Source organism: Chroicocephalus ridibundus, chromosome 3 (assembly GCF_963924245.1).
Source record: "Chroicocephalus ridibundus chromosome 3, bChrRid1.1, whole genome shotgun sequence".
In the NCBI taxonomy this organism is placed as follows: Eukaryota; Metazoa; Chordata; class Aves; order Charadriiformes; family Laridae; genus Chroicocephalus; species Chroicocephalus ridibundus.
In genome coordinates, this window is record NC_086286.1 from 14,270,370 (window position 1) to 14,286,153 (window position 15,784).

At 37.1% G+C, this 15,784-nt stretch overlaps 1 protein-coding gene across 24 annotated transcripts in view; it reads left to right on the forward strand.

Annotated features, from left to right (window-relative positions):
• Window positions 1-15,784, forward strand: part of NRXN1 (neurexin 1) — a 710,395-nt gene that overhangs the window by 298,449 nt on the left and 396,162 nt on the right. For 15 of the 24 annotated variants that reach the window (XM_063328064.1, XM_063328065.1, XM_063328076.1 and 12 more), the window contains 2 exons: window positions 3,161-3,364; window positions 5,593-5,619. In XM_063328064.1, the coding sequence (XP_063184134.1) occupies window positions 3,161-3,364; window positions 5,593-5,619 (231 nt within the window). The remainder of the gene's footprint in view (window positions 1-3,160; window positions 3,365-5,592; window positions 5,620-15,784) is intronic. The other 9 variants (XM_063328069.1, XM_063328073.1, XM_063328080.1 and 6 more) reach the window with 1 other exon arrangement.

A 15,784-nucleotide genomic window follows, 5' to 3' on the forward strand; every position in this document is an offset into this window, starting at 1 on the left:
CTGTCAGAGGTCTCATACATGTACTACTAGATGCCCTCTGTCTGGCTGAGACCAACAGAACATGGAAATTTGCAATGCTGAGTCAAGTGGAAGAGATGATTCACGTGGCTAAATGCAGCTTGCCATCCTTAGAGAGGAACGCAATACTCACAAAATACCATTCAAAAATCTTAATTTAGCAATCATTAAATAATGGTTTAATAACAAAAGGTTTTCCTAACAACACTTGCACCAGCAGACTCATTTCAAGTGAGTAAACTGAACATAGTTTTTTTTTTATTTTTAGGAATAAGTATCCTCTCTGATCTTCAGTTACAACTCTCAGGGCAGTGCTAACTCTTCTTTGATCAAATCATCCCTGCTTCCTGCCAGTCTTCTGGATTTTTTTTCTGCGATACCTTTGTATTTAGAAAGCCTGTGACTTGGAGCTCCCCATACGCAAAGGAGCTAGTTGACATGAGGGGGTTTTCCTCATTGCCCCAGAGCTTTTAAGTCATTTGCTTTTCTGTTCAGTCTCCTTGGTCTGTTCTTGGAACATCTGTTTCCAAAATAGCTGGCACAGTATAGTTTAGGAGGATTGAGTATCTAATCACATCAGGTCTGTTCACCATGATGTTAAATACTCACAGGTCATCTCTGATTAAATTAAGACGGTTCCTTCTCTCCATTTTCTGTAATTTTCTAAAAGACTGCATAATTATAGAAAAGCGGGTAAACAGCACCAGTGCTGATTCTGACAACTTTCTTTTACATTACCATAAGATAATTTATTAGCAATAGACCTCCAGTGTTGTTGAATGCTGTTCATCCTATAACATCTGATTTTTCTCACTTTATATAAAAACCCTGAATAGCATTAATGTGTCTTTTTTAATAGCCAATATGAAACACCGCTTTTGTTTTCTCTTACATTAGTATGTAACTTAAACTTTTATGCAGGACTTGTTTAATTACCTAAATCATGTTTATCTTGATAAAGATCATAGGAGCTTTTCATGCACAGACTAGACAGATAGACATAGGAATGAACTGTAAGCCCCTGCTGCCCCCCTGGCCCTGCCGTTGTGTCCCGTCATCCCCTCCCTGCCGTCCCTCCCCAGAGAATAACCAAAAAACAACCAAACCAAAACGCACAAAAAACCCAACAAACTAAACCCAAACAAACAATCAAAAAAACCAAATCACCTCCCCATGAAACTCTTTGACTTGAAATCTCTTATCAGGCTGGTGAGAGTTAAGTATTCAATCTCCTTCACAGAAAAATTTTAGGTTTAGAATATGCAGAAAACATTATTACCTGCATGGTTAGAAATCATTAAACCTGTAAATGTATTCTTTTAACCTGTTACATCTAATGACTTTCACACCAGTGTTAGTAATCCCATTTTTCCAACATCAAACTGTTTTGGGGAAGTCTGAAATTATTAATGAACATGCCATCTATCATTTTTGCCTCCAAGATGCTCACAGAGTTGCAGCGGAACATTTTGTCCTTCCATGGACCGTGTAGGCTGGAAGCCTTGAAGATCTTATCTATCTTTAACAGTATGCAAGATACGCAATGGAGATGGTTTTGACAAACTGTCATAAGTATTGATATTTTAAAAGAATATTCTTACGCTGTTAGAGCTACAATTAAACATAGTATCAGTAGTATCAGTCCTTGGAAATATTATTGTATGTGGGACCACAATATTTCTTTGCTGTAGGTAAGTGTCTCCATTATACTACAACAAATTGAAGCATAGAGAAGCTTCCCCCAGGTATTCTCTGCTGTCCTTTCTGCTTGTTGCTCAGTTGGCCTGTTACTGGGCAAGTAACAGGTTGGCTTTTCAGTGAGCTGAGACGCCCTCAGGATTGCATCTTTTCTAAGAAAGATTCTGTAGCATCATGTTTAGGATCTAACACTTCAGCAACTTCTAAGAGAGTTTTTGAGTGCATTAAAAATTAAGGAGAGGCGGAAGAAGTTAGAAGGTCTCTAGTGAATTAGTGGTAGGTAAACAATCAGATGCGCGTAAAACGGGGCACAGTCAGATAGTATGTTTTGCATAGTGGTTTTAATTATGTAGTATGGTTAGTTTTGTATGTTACCGCGGACCCTACCAAAATTCCTGGTGGCCTGCCCACTCACTATTGGCTTGGGGTAAAGGAAGTTGCTTATTCACTGCTGCTTCCACCATGATGTGCTACCGTCCGTGGGTCTAAGACCCGTTTCCAAAGACTGAGGTGGTTAACTGGCCACAACACTCGACTGTCCTGCAAAAAAGGACTTCCTAATATGTTTCAGAAACAGATGTGTCCTTTGCTTTCTAGGAACTGCTATGCCTCCCTGTGAGCAGAAATGCAGTATTTCTGCTACCTTTCCTGCTACCAGCCTGGAGCCTGGGAAAAGAAGACTTTTGGCTGGTTGCTCTGGGGTCTAACAGACTGTGACTGCTCTGTGCCAGAGCTGCTCACTGGAAGGTTTCCTGTAATGTCTGAAAGTGACAGTTATTTGCTTGTCTCAGGGGTTTTAAGATCTTACCCTCGATATGCCAAGTCCAGTCTTGATCCTCTTGTTGAGGCTGTCGTAGTGTTTGTACATGCATTTTTGATTCTATCGTACCACAGTCATTGTGGTCATGAAGCAATCTGTGCTCAATCCAAACCATGCTGGGGATTTTTACCCGTTTCAGGCGGGTTTTTGCCAACTGGATGATAATTCTAACTGTGGTAGTAGATGAAGTATCCTAAGGTAATTATCTAGGTGGATGATAGTCAGATATGACCTTTTAACAGGTTGTAATGCTTACCTAATAGCTTTTACTAGCTTTGACCTATTTTGAGTAGTCTTGCAAGCATTTCTTCAGCTGTGATTATATCCCTCTGCTTGAAGATGCATACATGAATGGCTGGTTCATTAAAAGAGTTTATTAGTTTCTTTAAAAAGCACCAAAGTATGCCACTTAGGAAAAAAAACCCACACAACAACAACTAACAAACAAAAAAACCCAAAACAAACAAAAAAAACCACCACCAAAACTAACAACAAACCCCAAACACAACTTTGCTTATGTTTCACAGTAATAATTGTGATATGTAATTCTTCTGTGTCATACTGGGTGAATATACATTTACCATCTAATTCTTTAATAACTGATTTTCTCCTTTATGTTTTCAGAGGCAACAATTTTAAGCTACGATGGAAGTATGTTTATGAAAATACAACTCCCTGTTGTGATGCATACAGAGGCTGAAGATGTCTCTCTACGGTTCAGGTCTCAGAGAGCTTATGGCATTTTAATGGCAACTACTTCTAGGGAATCCGCAGATACCCTTCGGTTAGAGTTGGATGCAGGACGAGTTAAACTAACGGTCAACCTAGGTAACAAACTCTTCCTCCAAGAAATTAACATTTTCTTTACATTTTTCTTTTTGCTTGCAAACATTTATGAAACGGCCTGTTTTAACATTAAAAGTAAACTGAAATGATCTATAAACACATGTCAATGCAACATTTGCGTATGTACATACACACACAAATACATGCCCATTATTTTACTTTATTTTGTTTTCTTTTGCATTTTTGTATTCTTTATATAGTCTTAACATAATCCATCACAATATTTTTGTATTATTGTGTATTCTAAAAAGAGAAGACTAGTTCATCAGTGGTATTTTTGGGCTAAGTCATTATTCTTTGTTGTGGAAGAGAGGTCTCCCTCCACAACTTCTTCACAGTAGCAATTCCACAAGTGAAACGTGCAAGCAGACACAACGTGTATGTAGGTCAGTTCAGTTTTACCTCCAGCAATTAAAGTACAACATGCTAATGTATTAAAGAATGTCTCGTTTTAACACTGAAAATGTTGCAATTAGATATTCCCACTGATGGATTTCTTGGTCTCCTTTTTTTAGATGTCAAATCCGTAGTAAATCCATCTCCTCTTTTTTAAACAATTCTGTAGTGGTATTTTTGTAGTATCGAACGATAACACAACCCTTCAATGCCCAAAGACTGCGGCCCTCAGCAAACAGCCGTGTGAACACAGGAGGCACAAGCCCTTTTACAGAAAAACAAACAAACAAAAAATTGGCTTCCTGGTTTGAAATATGATGGACAAAATGTTAGGTTCTAGTTTTCTCTAGTTTAAAAAAAAAAAAAGTAAATAAAACACTTCTGCCATGCTTCTGAATAAATCCAAGTCAGGACCTGAAAGAGAACAGAAGTACGCTCAGGAAAATGCACATTCATTGCAGTCGTTCCCATTCAGTGGAATGCTATTTTTAAAGGGAATTAGGTATTTCATTGTTTTAATCGTTGTTTTACATAAAATGATTTCCAGAAAGTATGGGGGAGGGGGGGAATCAAGAAAATAATGACCTAAACCTCCACTTAATAAAAGTGTTGCTTAGTAAAATACAGTCCTGGTGTTTAGAGTTCGGAAGGTAGGAGGAGAAGCCGAAGGGTTTCCTTGTTTTTACTCTCCTCTTGCAGTCTGTCCCCTCCTGCGTGGAGCCGGGGCTGCTGCAGGCTGTGGGCCGCCCCCGGCGCTGAGCGGGGCGCGGAGCCCCAGCGCTTTCTGTAAAAGGGGATGTGCGGGTGCTGCTGGTCCTTGGCTGTTTGCAACCACTTTTCTGATGCGGTTGACGACACATGACAAACTCAGCTATATGGAAACAAAATCTAGGTTTGATGGTATATATGTTCCTCAAAGGTATAAACCAGGAGTAGCTGTGCAAACCAAGGAGTATGGTGTAGATTTTTTATTTTATTTTATTTTTTTTCAGTAAGAAATGTAGATAGCTCAGCAGAGGATCCTGCTACAGATCAGGTCATTCTCTTTTTATACAAAGCACCGCCGTCTGTCAGTTTTTACCTACTTCTATAGTTCAGAAAAGTAACTAAATCCGTGCCCTAGCAAATATTGTTTCTTCTTCCAAACCTTTTTTTTTTTTTTCTTTTTCTTTAAGTCAGGCAAGGAAGTAATCTGAAAATAGACAGGATTCCCTAATTATCAGCGTTTATAAATACGTGTTGATTTTCTGTATATTAATGTAGCTTTAAATGTAGTTACTGTTCATTTCTTCAGCCTATACATTAAGAACACATAAACCCACGAAACCCTATTTATAGGCTCAGGGAATGAGCTTTGTATTTTACTACTTAGCTTTTGAAGATCAGCCTTTGAGGTATACTATACACAAGTGGTCCAAGATGTCTGACTGGGGCCTGGCTTGCTCTCTGGGACCCATTGTGACGGAGCACTTTCTAATTGCATTGAGAGAAATTACCTGTTCTTTCACAGATGGGGAGAAAGTTGCAGCCTGCCTCAGTTAAGCATCTTTGACATTTAATCCTGCTTTTTCACTTAGATTTGTCACCATGTAGCTTTGTTTGAAATTGGCCATTTTTACCCTATTTGTCGTTTCTATTTATAAAGATTTATCGCAGTATATCTGGGTTATAACAGTATGTAAAGACTGATGATATGGAGTGGCCATATTTGCATGTGTCTGTCCCCGGAAGGGTGGACTGTGATTTTATTGGATGTCTGCAGCTATTACCTTGAAGGATAAATTTTCATTTTTCATCTATTCTTCCCCATCTAGACTGTATCAGGATTAACTGTAATTCCAGTAAGTGCCTATTCAAACTTTTTAAAATGTTATTCCACCATTATAAAATATGCAAACTAGATGAAAAAGATTATGGACAGCTTGCAAGCGCTTGATAATTTGTTAATGAAATGTGGTGATTATCGTTGTGTAAAAAGTCATCATATACTCTAGTGTATTTTTTTTTGTCCTTCCCATAGGATATAATTTTTTAACCAGAATATTGAAAAAGGAAGCATTCTACAGGTTGTAAACATACTTAGAGGAAATGGTACCTGTAGTAGTGCATTATTCTAGACGGGCTATTATATTTGCAGTAGCCGTAGAATTTTTGAACCAGCAATTCTGATAAGCTGTCGAATTTTCACCCACATCCTTCTTCTAGTTTTCTTGAAATTTTACCTTCAATTTGTGGTGAGACTGTTGAAACATAATTGTCCGTAGTACAAGAATTTCTATTTTTATAATCCTTCTAGACAATTAACTGTATTTACTGGCTGCTTATAACACAATTGGTTTTGCTAAATCTTTGTTTTATGGAAATGTTGCAATAAGGACGTTAAGTCTGAGAATAACCGTATTTCTATGATGATTTTTTACACTCTAAACATGTAAGAAACCTTAAATTGAACAATTTTTCTCTGTGATATGCATGTTTATGAAACAGAGGGAAACATTTGCCAGATGAATGGACTAAATTTTAACTTCTCTGATATTATTTGGATTAAGAGGCTATATTCTGAAAGGAGAAAAAGGACTGTGATTTTATTTTGAGTCTATGGAATTCCTGAATGGTGTCAACAAAATTATTGATAGTAAGTATGGTAGATTTGAGTTTTGGGTTGCTTTTCCTTTCCCTTCCTCACAGGTTTTGCAGGCTAGAGGACTGGCTTTTTACGCAAATAGAAACAAAGCTAAACAACAAACTGCATGGGTAGAATTTGTGCTTGTTAGTAGTTTCCCAAAAGACACGAACATAACATCCCATAATAGTTTTATAGTCCATAAAGAAGAATAGGGAACTGCAGTTATTTATAATGTGTCATCTGCTAATAGATTTTTGCAATGAATAACTTTACAAGACGAAAATACAGAATTCATATTAAAAAGCAAAGTTTTCTTGGGGCAAGTTTTAAATCTAAACCATACTCAAATCCGCGCAGACTTTTCAATACAGTAAAGAAAATGCTTGCAGGTACCAAGGCATAAAGACAGTTTCCTAATATTTTAAAGAAATAAATAAATCGAATTGTTCAGTTATAAAAACAAATATTTCCACTTGCCAAAGTTGTCCATTGTCCGTTGCCAAAATGCTTAAGACCATGAAAAATCTCATCAACGTTTTGTTGGGCTGTCACAGAACACTATTTTTTGACCATGATGAAGTGCCAATTAGAAAAAGATTTCCAAGTATAAGACAAGCAGCTTTTTGAGCAGAAATGTAATGAGTTTGCCTGCTGCTGGTAAATTCCTTTTTCCTTAGGAAAAGCAATGTTGCTTTTTTCTTAAGTCCCTTAATGAAATCAGAAAATCACTCTGAAAAGGAAATGACTAACATAGAAAAAAAAATCCGTTATAAAGCCACAATACAATAGGTGTTTTTGTTTTCTAATCTCTCTTGGACAAAATGAGGTGTCATAAAAATAAATGAAAATGATTTCTAGGTCTCACTTTTAAGCAAGTTTTGGATCAAAAGAGAACCTGCAAATACAGAGTAAGTAATAAGCCTCTGATTAGAGCACTGTGAACAGGAGGGATATATGTGCTGAATTGAATTAGCAGCTACGAGTTCTTGGTATCATACAGAAGCAGCATAACCTCTGCACAAAACCTCCTTGGTATCGAATACTCATAAGTTATTTTTCTTTACAGTTTGTTTATAGCCTTTTTGTTATTAGAAATGAACTTTCATGATTAGTTTCATCTCCCTTTGGTGCTTGTGTACTGAACAGATTTTTGTGAGCTTTCGGTACGGTAAGTACTACAATGCTTTCTTATCAGCACTCACTGTAGTTTTTCAACAACCAGGTAATGTTTCATGAGCAATTTCTGTGTTTTAATTTTTAGATTATGAAGAATTATTGCTCTGGCAGTCCTTAAACAAAGTTTGCTTATTAGACAATATAATGGATGTTAGTGGAACACACACAATTTGTTCCAAAGCAACAGTATCCAGAAACTGAGTCTTAATTTGCTGAACACTATAACACTTCAGTGCCTGTCTTTTGGGGTCTACTGAGAGCTGGATATGTATATCAATCCTGGTTTTACGTTGATAGAAGTAAATCTAGTTTTCATGTTTGAGAAGCTTTTTTCAGATTTTCTTCTTTCTATTGCTTAGAAATTAGTTATCTTAATATAATTTCACTGTTGGCACTGAAATACTTTTTACTATAGCCAGACTAGTAAAAGAGTTAAGGTCAGGATGAAGCTATATCTGGTTTGAATTTGGAGAGACAGCTTTAAAAAAAAAATGTATAACCAAACTTAAATAAAAATTGATGTTTTGCTTGAGAGAAGAAAAGAAGAATATGAATGTAAGCATGTTATTTCCTACAGTGAATTACGAACCTAGTGAATACAATATTGCACTTCCTCCTCCCATCTTCCCTTGAGTGCAGTCTGAAACCTGTCTTCTGCTCACTGCAGATCAAATGACCAAGCTGAGATTTTGGTAGCAATTTGTTCTACGCTTTGTCATGCCTTCACCTTTAGCTAATGTCCTGTGCTGCAGAAGAGGTGGCATTTTGTGGTCTTCCTTGCTTGAAATACAGACTTTTTAAAATTTCAGAATGTTAATCAAATGTCAGGTCGCTATTAAGCTTTTGTCTCATTAACAATATTATGGAGACTGTTCATGCCATTTTTATGGAACTTAGTGGCATACCAAAGTCAAACTATTTTTATTTTGTACTAGGTTAGAAGATTGGTGTCTTTATAAAACCTTACACCGCTAGAAAGATTCTGTCTCATGTCAATCAGAAAATACCATTGCTGAAATGCTGGGTTTCTACACCCTTAAATCACTTCATTGTGTTCTTCAGACCTGCAAGTTTACAAAACAAAATTGTCTGTCAGGCAGTGAAATAAATGGTCCTTTTAAACTGCAGGTACATGTAGGTCAGTGTTGAGGCTGACATCAGGAGAAAGAGGAAAACTTATGAACAGAAATGACTACTGTAGTTTCAGTAGTAGTTTTCATGAACTGAGGAATTCATTTAAAAATAAGACTGAGGTGAACAATGTTGGTTCAAGTAACATGAATGTGCAGAATTTCTTGGCACTGGTTGTTCTGAAAAAAAGAACTGTAAGGTGATTGCTGTACAGCTGTTATAAATTATATACAGAATTGGTGAGATAATCCTTAAAAATTGCCTAAGGAAATATGCTAAAAAAAATAAAATACATTTTTCCCTTTCAGAGAGGGAAGTAATTGTTACTGTTTAATTGCAGGCTGCAAAGCATAAATTATAAACACCAGTGAATCCTATTGAATTGAACAGGGTCTTTCCCCTAGTATTTCTTAGAGACAGAACTATATCCCATAAAATTTATGTGGCAGATTGATAAGTTTTTGAATGACTAGTGAACAAATACAGGTGTACTATATTCCCATATTTCTTTCACTGCTGCAAAGTTAATGGCTACTATCTTTACTTAAATCAAATTCCCTTTTTCTCCAGTTCTATTGCTTCCAAAACGCTAGTATCTGAAAAATTCCAGATACCTGCGACTCTACACGCTGCTGGTTTTTATGTGCAATATACTTTTTCACAAGCATGTGCAGTCTTAAATGTTATTTCATCTTTTGTGGGTTTTTTTGCATTGCTATAATTTCTGAAAATAAATTGTCTGTATTTTGATATGAGCCAGCAGAGTAGGACCATAGGATTTTTATTAATTGATACGTTATACAAATAATAATGTTAACTGGTAAATAGCTGGCTCTCATTTCAGAATCTGATACTTTTATCCCGTATCTTTCCATATTGAACAACACTTTTTTTGAATGCTGCTGTGAGAGATTGCTCAAGTTGTGGCACACATTGGTGCAGCAGAGATTTAGGTCAGTTCTCTGGTACACAGTTTTGCTTCTGCAGGCAATAATCATAGAGCAATCCCACAGAATTCACTTACACTCAAATGTAGGCCAGTCATAAGGAATGAATAAGAATTGCAGAATGTTAGGAAGAAGGGAGCAGAGAGTACTGTGGCAGTACATATGTACTGTTCCTCAGGGAACGCATCAACCGGCTTTGCTAGCTGGGTGTCTGCCTTTCCAAGTTAGGAATAATTTCCTGGGCTTTGAGGCTTTTCTGTTTGTCCTTCCAGTAAAGTGCCCCTTCACTTGTTGTATTTGCATGCACCCTTCCTTCTATGTCTGTCTAGTTCTTCATCCATTCTCTATATCCTTTATTTTTTTCCTCACTCCGTTCCATTTCTGTTTTTCCCTATCATCTTGAATCTCTTTTCCTTGTTCTGTACACCCATCCATTTAAAACTTTGCTATTTTGCAGATGTGCACATTACAGATGATTAAATTCTTATTATTCTATTTGGAATATGTAACATCTGTGATTGAAGCATTTTATTTGTTAAAGTATCCTACAAATCCAGAGCATGACAAGAAGCTATATCAGATTATTGGTAAATAACGGGAGAATTATATGTATTGAAGAACTAACAGTGGTGTTCGATTACAATATAATTTCAGTTTGGAGATAGATATTTAAGCAGTAGGAAAGCTTAAATGAAGACTATACGTTCTTCTGAAAGCTACTGCTTGTAAAAATGCATTTTGTGGTAAAGTCCAGAGTCTTCAGCTGTGCTTTTATGCATCTTGCAAAATCTACTGTCATAAGCAAATCACTAATACATTTCCACATATTAATTTCTCACTATCTGGTGAAAAGAATTATTAGAATGTATTATTTGCTCCTTTTCATTGTTGGCAGTAGAAAATCATTATAAATGATACAATATTGTAGCTCCCCCCCAAATGTAAGATTTTGTATTTGGCCTGTTTTCTTACCCAGTGCTTATGAATTGTGTGAGGTGGTTTTGATTTTTTTTTTTCTCATCCAGTATGGCTGACAGCCTGCTAAAAATAAAGCTTTACCATAGAGGACATACAGTAAATCAGCAGGGTACTTTCACTGCAAGTTCAGTCGGGGACTCCCCTCTGTTTAGGGTGTAAAGTTTGAAATAATAATAAATAATTCTTTTAAAGCTTTGGCTAATCTCTGCAGGTTTAGAACACGGGGTCTTTGGATTCCTTCTCGTTCAACAGTATCCCTTTAAAGACCCCTTTTCATATGATTTCCTGAAAAATAGTCTGCTGCTGTGCAACAAAACTGAAAACATACATGGGCCTTTTCAGTTGAGTTCTGATTAAGATCTACTAGTTGCTAATAGAAACCGTGGTTTGAATCTAGTCAAAGGAAACAGGTTGAAAGACACAAAAAGGGAAAACTGCTTCTTCACTCAGAGCCTCTCACTGGAGTCCTTAGTACTTAGTCCTGAAGCTGCACTAATACCAGCCTGTATCCTGTTTCAGGCACTCTGTTGTGAAGTGAGGTTGAAAACAGTTAGGCTGGGGAAAAAGAGTTCAGATTTGAAAGAAAAATAGCCTGCGTAAACATAATCAAGAGGACTGAAGTAGTTAAGGGACAGCCCATAATTTATTCTGTACAGCCACAGAAGCCAGTTAGGAGAGACCCTAAAGCAGTAGGCATTTCCCAGATGCTGATAAATGTTAACACTCAAAAATATTTCTGAGAAAAGTCATCTCTGCTCCTTGAATGGTAGGAGTGACTTAGCTGAGAAGGCAAAGGGAACCAGCAGGGCCACTGCTAATCATTTTTCAAATGCTTCATATACCATTCTTTGGGTTTTGTGCTGCAGAATTTCACCTGTCTCTTAAAACGTTTTTCATTTACTTTAAAATTGTGTTCTTCTAACCCTCTTCCTGTCTGCTGGCCCTGCTTTTGCATTGCCTATTGCTTTGCTGCCAGCACAAATGTTCAGGTGTCCATGTGGTGAATTTGACTAAAGTGACCCGTTAACAAAATTTTTAATTTTAACTTGCTGCAGTTTTCTCAGCAGTTTTATCACATGACACGTATGAACACCTGCTGTAGAATTAAAAAAAAAGGGGGGAGGGAGGCAGGAATGGAACGGAGAAAGTAGAAAAACAATCTCTGGTAGAAAGAATGGATTGCTTTTTTCAGTAATGCAGAATTCTGCTGTCCCAAAGTGAATTCATCTGGCCTACATCTAAGTAAGAACGTCCTGGAAAAATACACGTTACTGACAGAAAGGCAGAAACATCACTTCTTGAGATGCTTAATCTGTATCAGCTAAGGAAGAGATATTTCGGAGATCTGAAGGGAAATGTTGGAAGGGTTTCTGGGTAAATGTCTGCATCTTCAGTTATATACATCACTACTATTTTCCTTCTCTCATGATGCAAGCTGTAAGTTGAACCTAGGAAATATCAGAGGCCTAGTTTTAGGGAATTTCAAGCTTAAGGAAAAGACACTGAATATCAAGAGGATACATATTAGAACGTGCCAGCTGAGGAGATGCTGTGCTTTTTGACCATTCATGTAAGATAACAAAGGTCTGCAGTCTGTTTTGTCTTGTGGCTTTTTGTGAAATTTCACGTGGGTGTAGTTTGACTTGAGAGAGGATTCTGAGAAGGTAACAGTGAAGGTATACTGGACTTCTGAGGGTGAGCTCTCCCCCTTAATGAGTGATTGAAAAAGAGATCAGTCTTGTGATATACTGATTTCTCAGCTAAAATGTATGCTTTGGTAAACACAGAAATCTTGCAAAGACCCAAGTTATCTAGAAGGCAGCCATTTTTACCCCTTCCTTATCCAGTTATAGTTGTTAAGAGAAAAAAATAAATAGAAATTTGAACTAATAAAGGACATAGGAAAATTTGAATCAACTAGCTAATTATAAAGAAATCTTGAGAAGAGTCTTGCACGTGTATAATTTGTCAAGGCCAGTGGTGAGGCACCCAGAAGTTCCTCCCTAGCTCAGGCCTGAACCTGCTTTGCTGGGGCGTGGGAGAGAATTATCATATTAACATAGCAAACAAAAGCTCAAACCCTAATTAAAGTGAAAATAAGTGCTTTAGATTTGCTGGCTGACCATTTAAGGGTCTATCATATTTACTTCCTCCTTACTGACAAAGCTGTCAAGGTTGGCTGCTGGGGACTGAAGGCTTCTCTCTATCAGTGCTTCTAGCCTACATGAAGGACAGCAATGAAGTTTATTTCTGTGCCTGCATTCTACTTGCTGCTTATAAAACCTCATCTGAGTTTGCTTTTTCTTAGCTAGCAGAGGAGAAAATTGCCATTAGTCTTCTGGCAGACTGTCAATAAAATATCATTTCAAGTTCACTTACTAGAAAACAGATGTTTTTCTTTTTTGTGTGTATGCTTCTTTCCTTTCTTTTCACTCTTTTCATCCATCTTACTTTTATCTTCTTAAGTCCCACATTCTATTTATGGTACTTTAAAGATATAAGTGATTGAACGGGGGCCTCAGTAATCAAATATATAATAGTAGTATATCTGTGGCTTTCTCAACGCACACTGGTGTGCTCTGCAACAGCCAAACACAGTAAGAAAAGGCAGCAGTATAAGCTTAAACATATGGTTATTTAAGTGAATTTGAAAATTCATACAATAAGGATAGTTGCCCCAATTGGTGATGAAAAAATCCTTAGATGTATGTTCAGATAATGACTCGGTTTTTTTAGCACTATCACGTATATGTTTTCAGAAACTTCTTTAAGATTGCTGAGAAGTAGGCGACTTTCCAGTTGTGATGTTTCAGTGCACAGTTCAATTTTACAAGGCCAGGTATGGATAGTTTTCAATTTAGTGTATATGTGGGGCTATATGACTCAGGGCCATGGTGTGGTCGTATATCAGCTGGTGTGCAACGTGTTACCAGCAGAGCCCGAGGGCATGGTCTGGAGTGACTGAAGTTGTTCCCTCTGAAGCTTCAGCCTGAAGTCTTAAAGGGGAGTGAGGAGCAGGAGATCCTCCAAAATATGACAAGAGGACTCGTGGAGGTTAGGAAAGCAGAGATTGCTGCAAGCGTGTAACCCCTCATTTTACCAACAGGGACAAAGCAGCCTCCAGGATGTGCTAGATCTATACGAACAGATTGTCTTGAATTAATAAATCCTGATTTACATGCAAGGGAGTTGTGTGTATCTAGTTGATACAGGTCCTATCAAATCTTTCATAAAAGGACTTTCCAGAAGGACTAGGCTTTTCTACTACTTTAATGGGAAGAAGCAGCAGAAAGTAAGCTTTTCATCAAGTAGCAAGTCCTAAATTTCTCTGGTTTTACTTTTATGTTTTTCCCATTTAGCTTTCGAGAAGCAAGATGACTTAATAACATTTCAGGACTAGTGATTTAAATTATCCTTACAGTTTTTTTCATGACAGAAAGTGGGTGTTACAGTCTAATCTTGTGGGATATTGAGGAGTGATGTTCTAATCAGTAGTAGCAAAGCAATTGAATACTATTTTCTTCTGGAGAAAAGTATATAAAAGCTAACGTAATGTCATTCATATTAGTGAACTGGGCTGCAATGGCAGTCATTTCACAGTAAAGCTCTGCTGCCAACTGGTCTCACAGGAATCTCTACCCACGGATTCACAAATGACTGAGAGAAGAGGAGGAACACCGAGATGATAGTATTTGCAGATGCAATGAGATTATTTAGGGAAATCAAATTAAATGCTGCACATGAGGGTTTTCTGAAGGATTTCAAAATGCTGAATGACTGGATAGTAAAATGGGTAGGTGGAGTTTAATATTAATATGTAAAAAGTAATTCATACTAGAATTAGTAACCTTAATTATGCAAGCACAGCAATGGAGTCTGTTAGCACTGAGCTGAAGAAATTGTGCAGCCATTTATAAATAGCTCTTGTAAAACAGTTCAGTGCTCAGAAGTGGCCAGAAATCCCAAAGGATGTTAGTAGCTATGGGGAAAGGAAGTAAGACCAGAACAGAAAACAGCATTATGCTATTGTGCAGTCATTGTTTATCCACGTCTTGAATGCTGCATGTGTTTTTAATTCCTGTTCCTCATGATGAATAGGCAAAATACAGAGCACCGCAACAGGTTACCAAGTATGGATTGGCTTTCCTACTCGGAGAAGGTAGACAAGCTAGGAAAAAAAAAGGTAACTGAGATAATGAGTGTATTTTTAAAAAGATGTGATGATACAGCTGTAAGAAGCCTCAAGAAGTTAATAAGTAGTATGAAATTGAAATACCTCAAAGAGACTTTTTGTGATAAGGCAGTTTCTGTAGCTCCAGTCGTCCCTAATATGTTAGTCGCCGGAAGCTGTGACTGTGTTAAAGTAGTAATTACTATACGGTGGCCCCGCTTTTCTTAGTTGCTGTTGAAAGCACAGTGCTGGGCTAGCTGGACTTCTGGTCTCATCTGGTAAGACCACCCTCATGTTCCCAAGAAGATTTTTATTTTTTTTAATGGAACAGAAGTTTGTCATTGTATTAAAGTTGAAGATCTAGAAGCAGCCTTAGCTCAGAAAGCCCATAAAGTACAAGCTGCTAGAAGCTGGCAGCAAATAGTTAGGGAAAAATCCCTTAATATTGTTCCCTTCTCTAAACATCAATTGCTGGTCATTGTCGAAGGCAGAATGCAAGACAATACAGAACTGGGGTGTAACATACAGTATAGCAGCTCTTGTCTTATGCACCATTTCCTTTCTTATTTTGCAGCTTCTTTTCGTAATCATTTTATCACTAGTTTTACCCTGTGTTCCGAGCAAACAGGAAATGGCTAGTGAAATGGCTAGTGATCTAAATCTGTCATCAGCTGGGCTGTGTACAGTCATTCTAAACTTTGTAATCAGATTCTATGAAAATTAGAGTATTACCACACAGATGGCAGCAGATGACACAAGCCAGTATTTCAATAAATTCTCAAGTAAATAATTCTTAATTAACTGGTGAAACCAGTCAAATTAGGGTAAAACATTAATAAATTTGGCTATTTCATATATAGTAAGAGTTGTGAATAATTTTTTATTTTTTTTTACTTAATACCAAGAGCTTACTGGCAAGAAATTTTGGTCTGTAGCTCTGTAAAAGGAAAATTATTGTTAGCATTCAGTATTAAGAA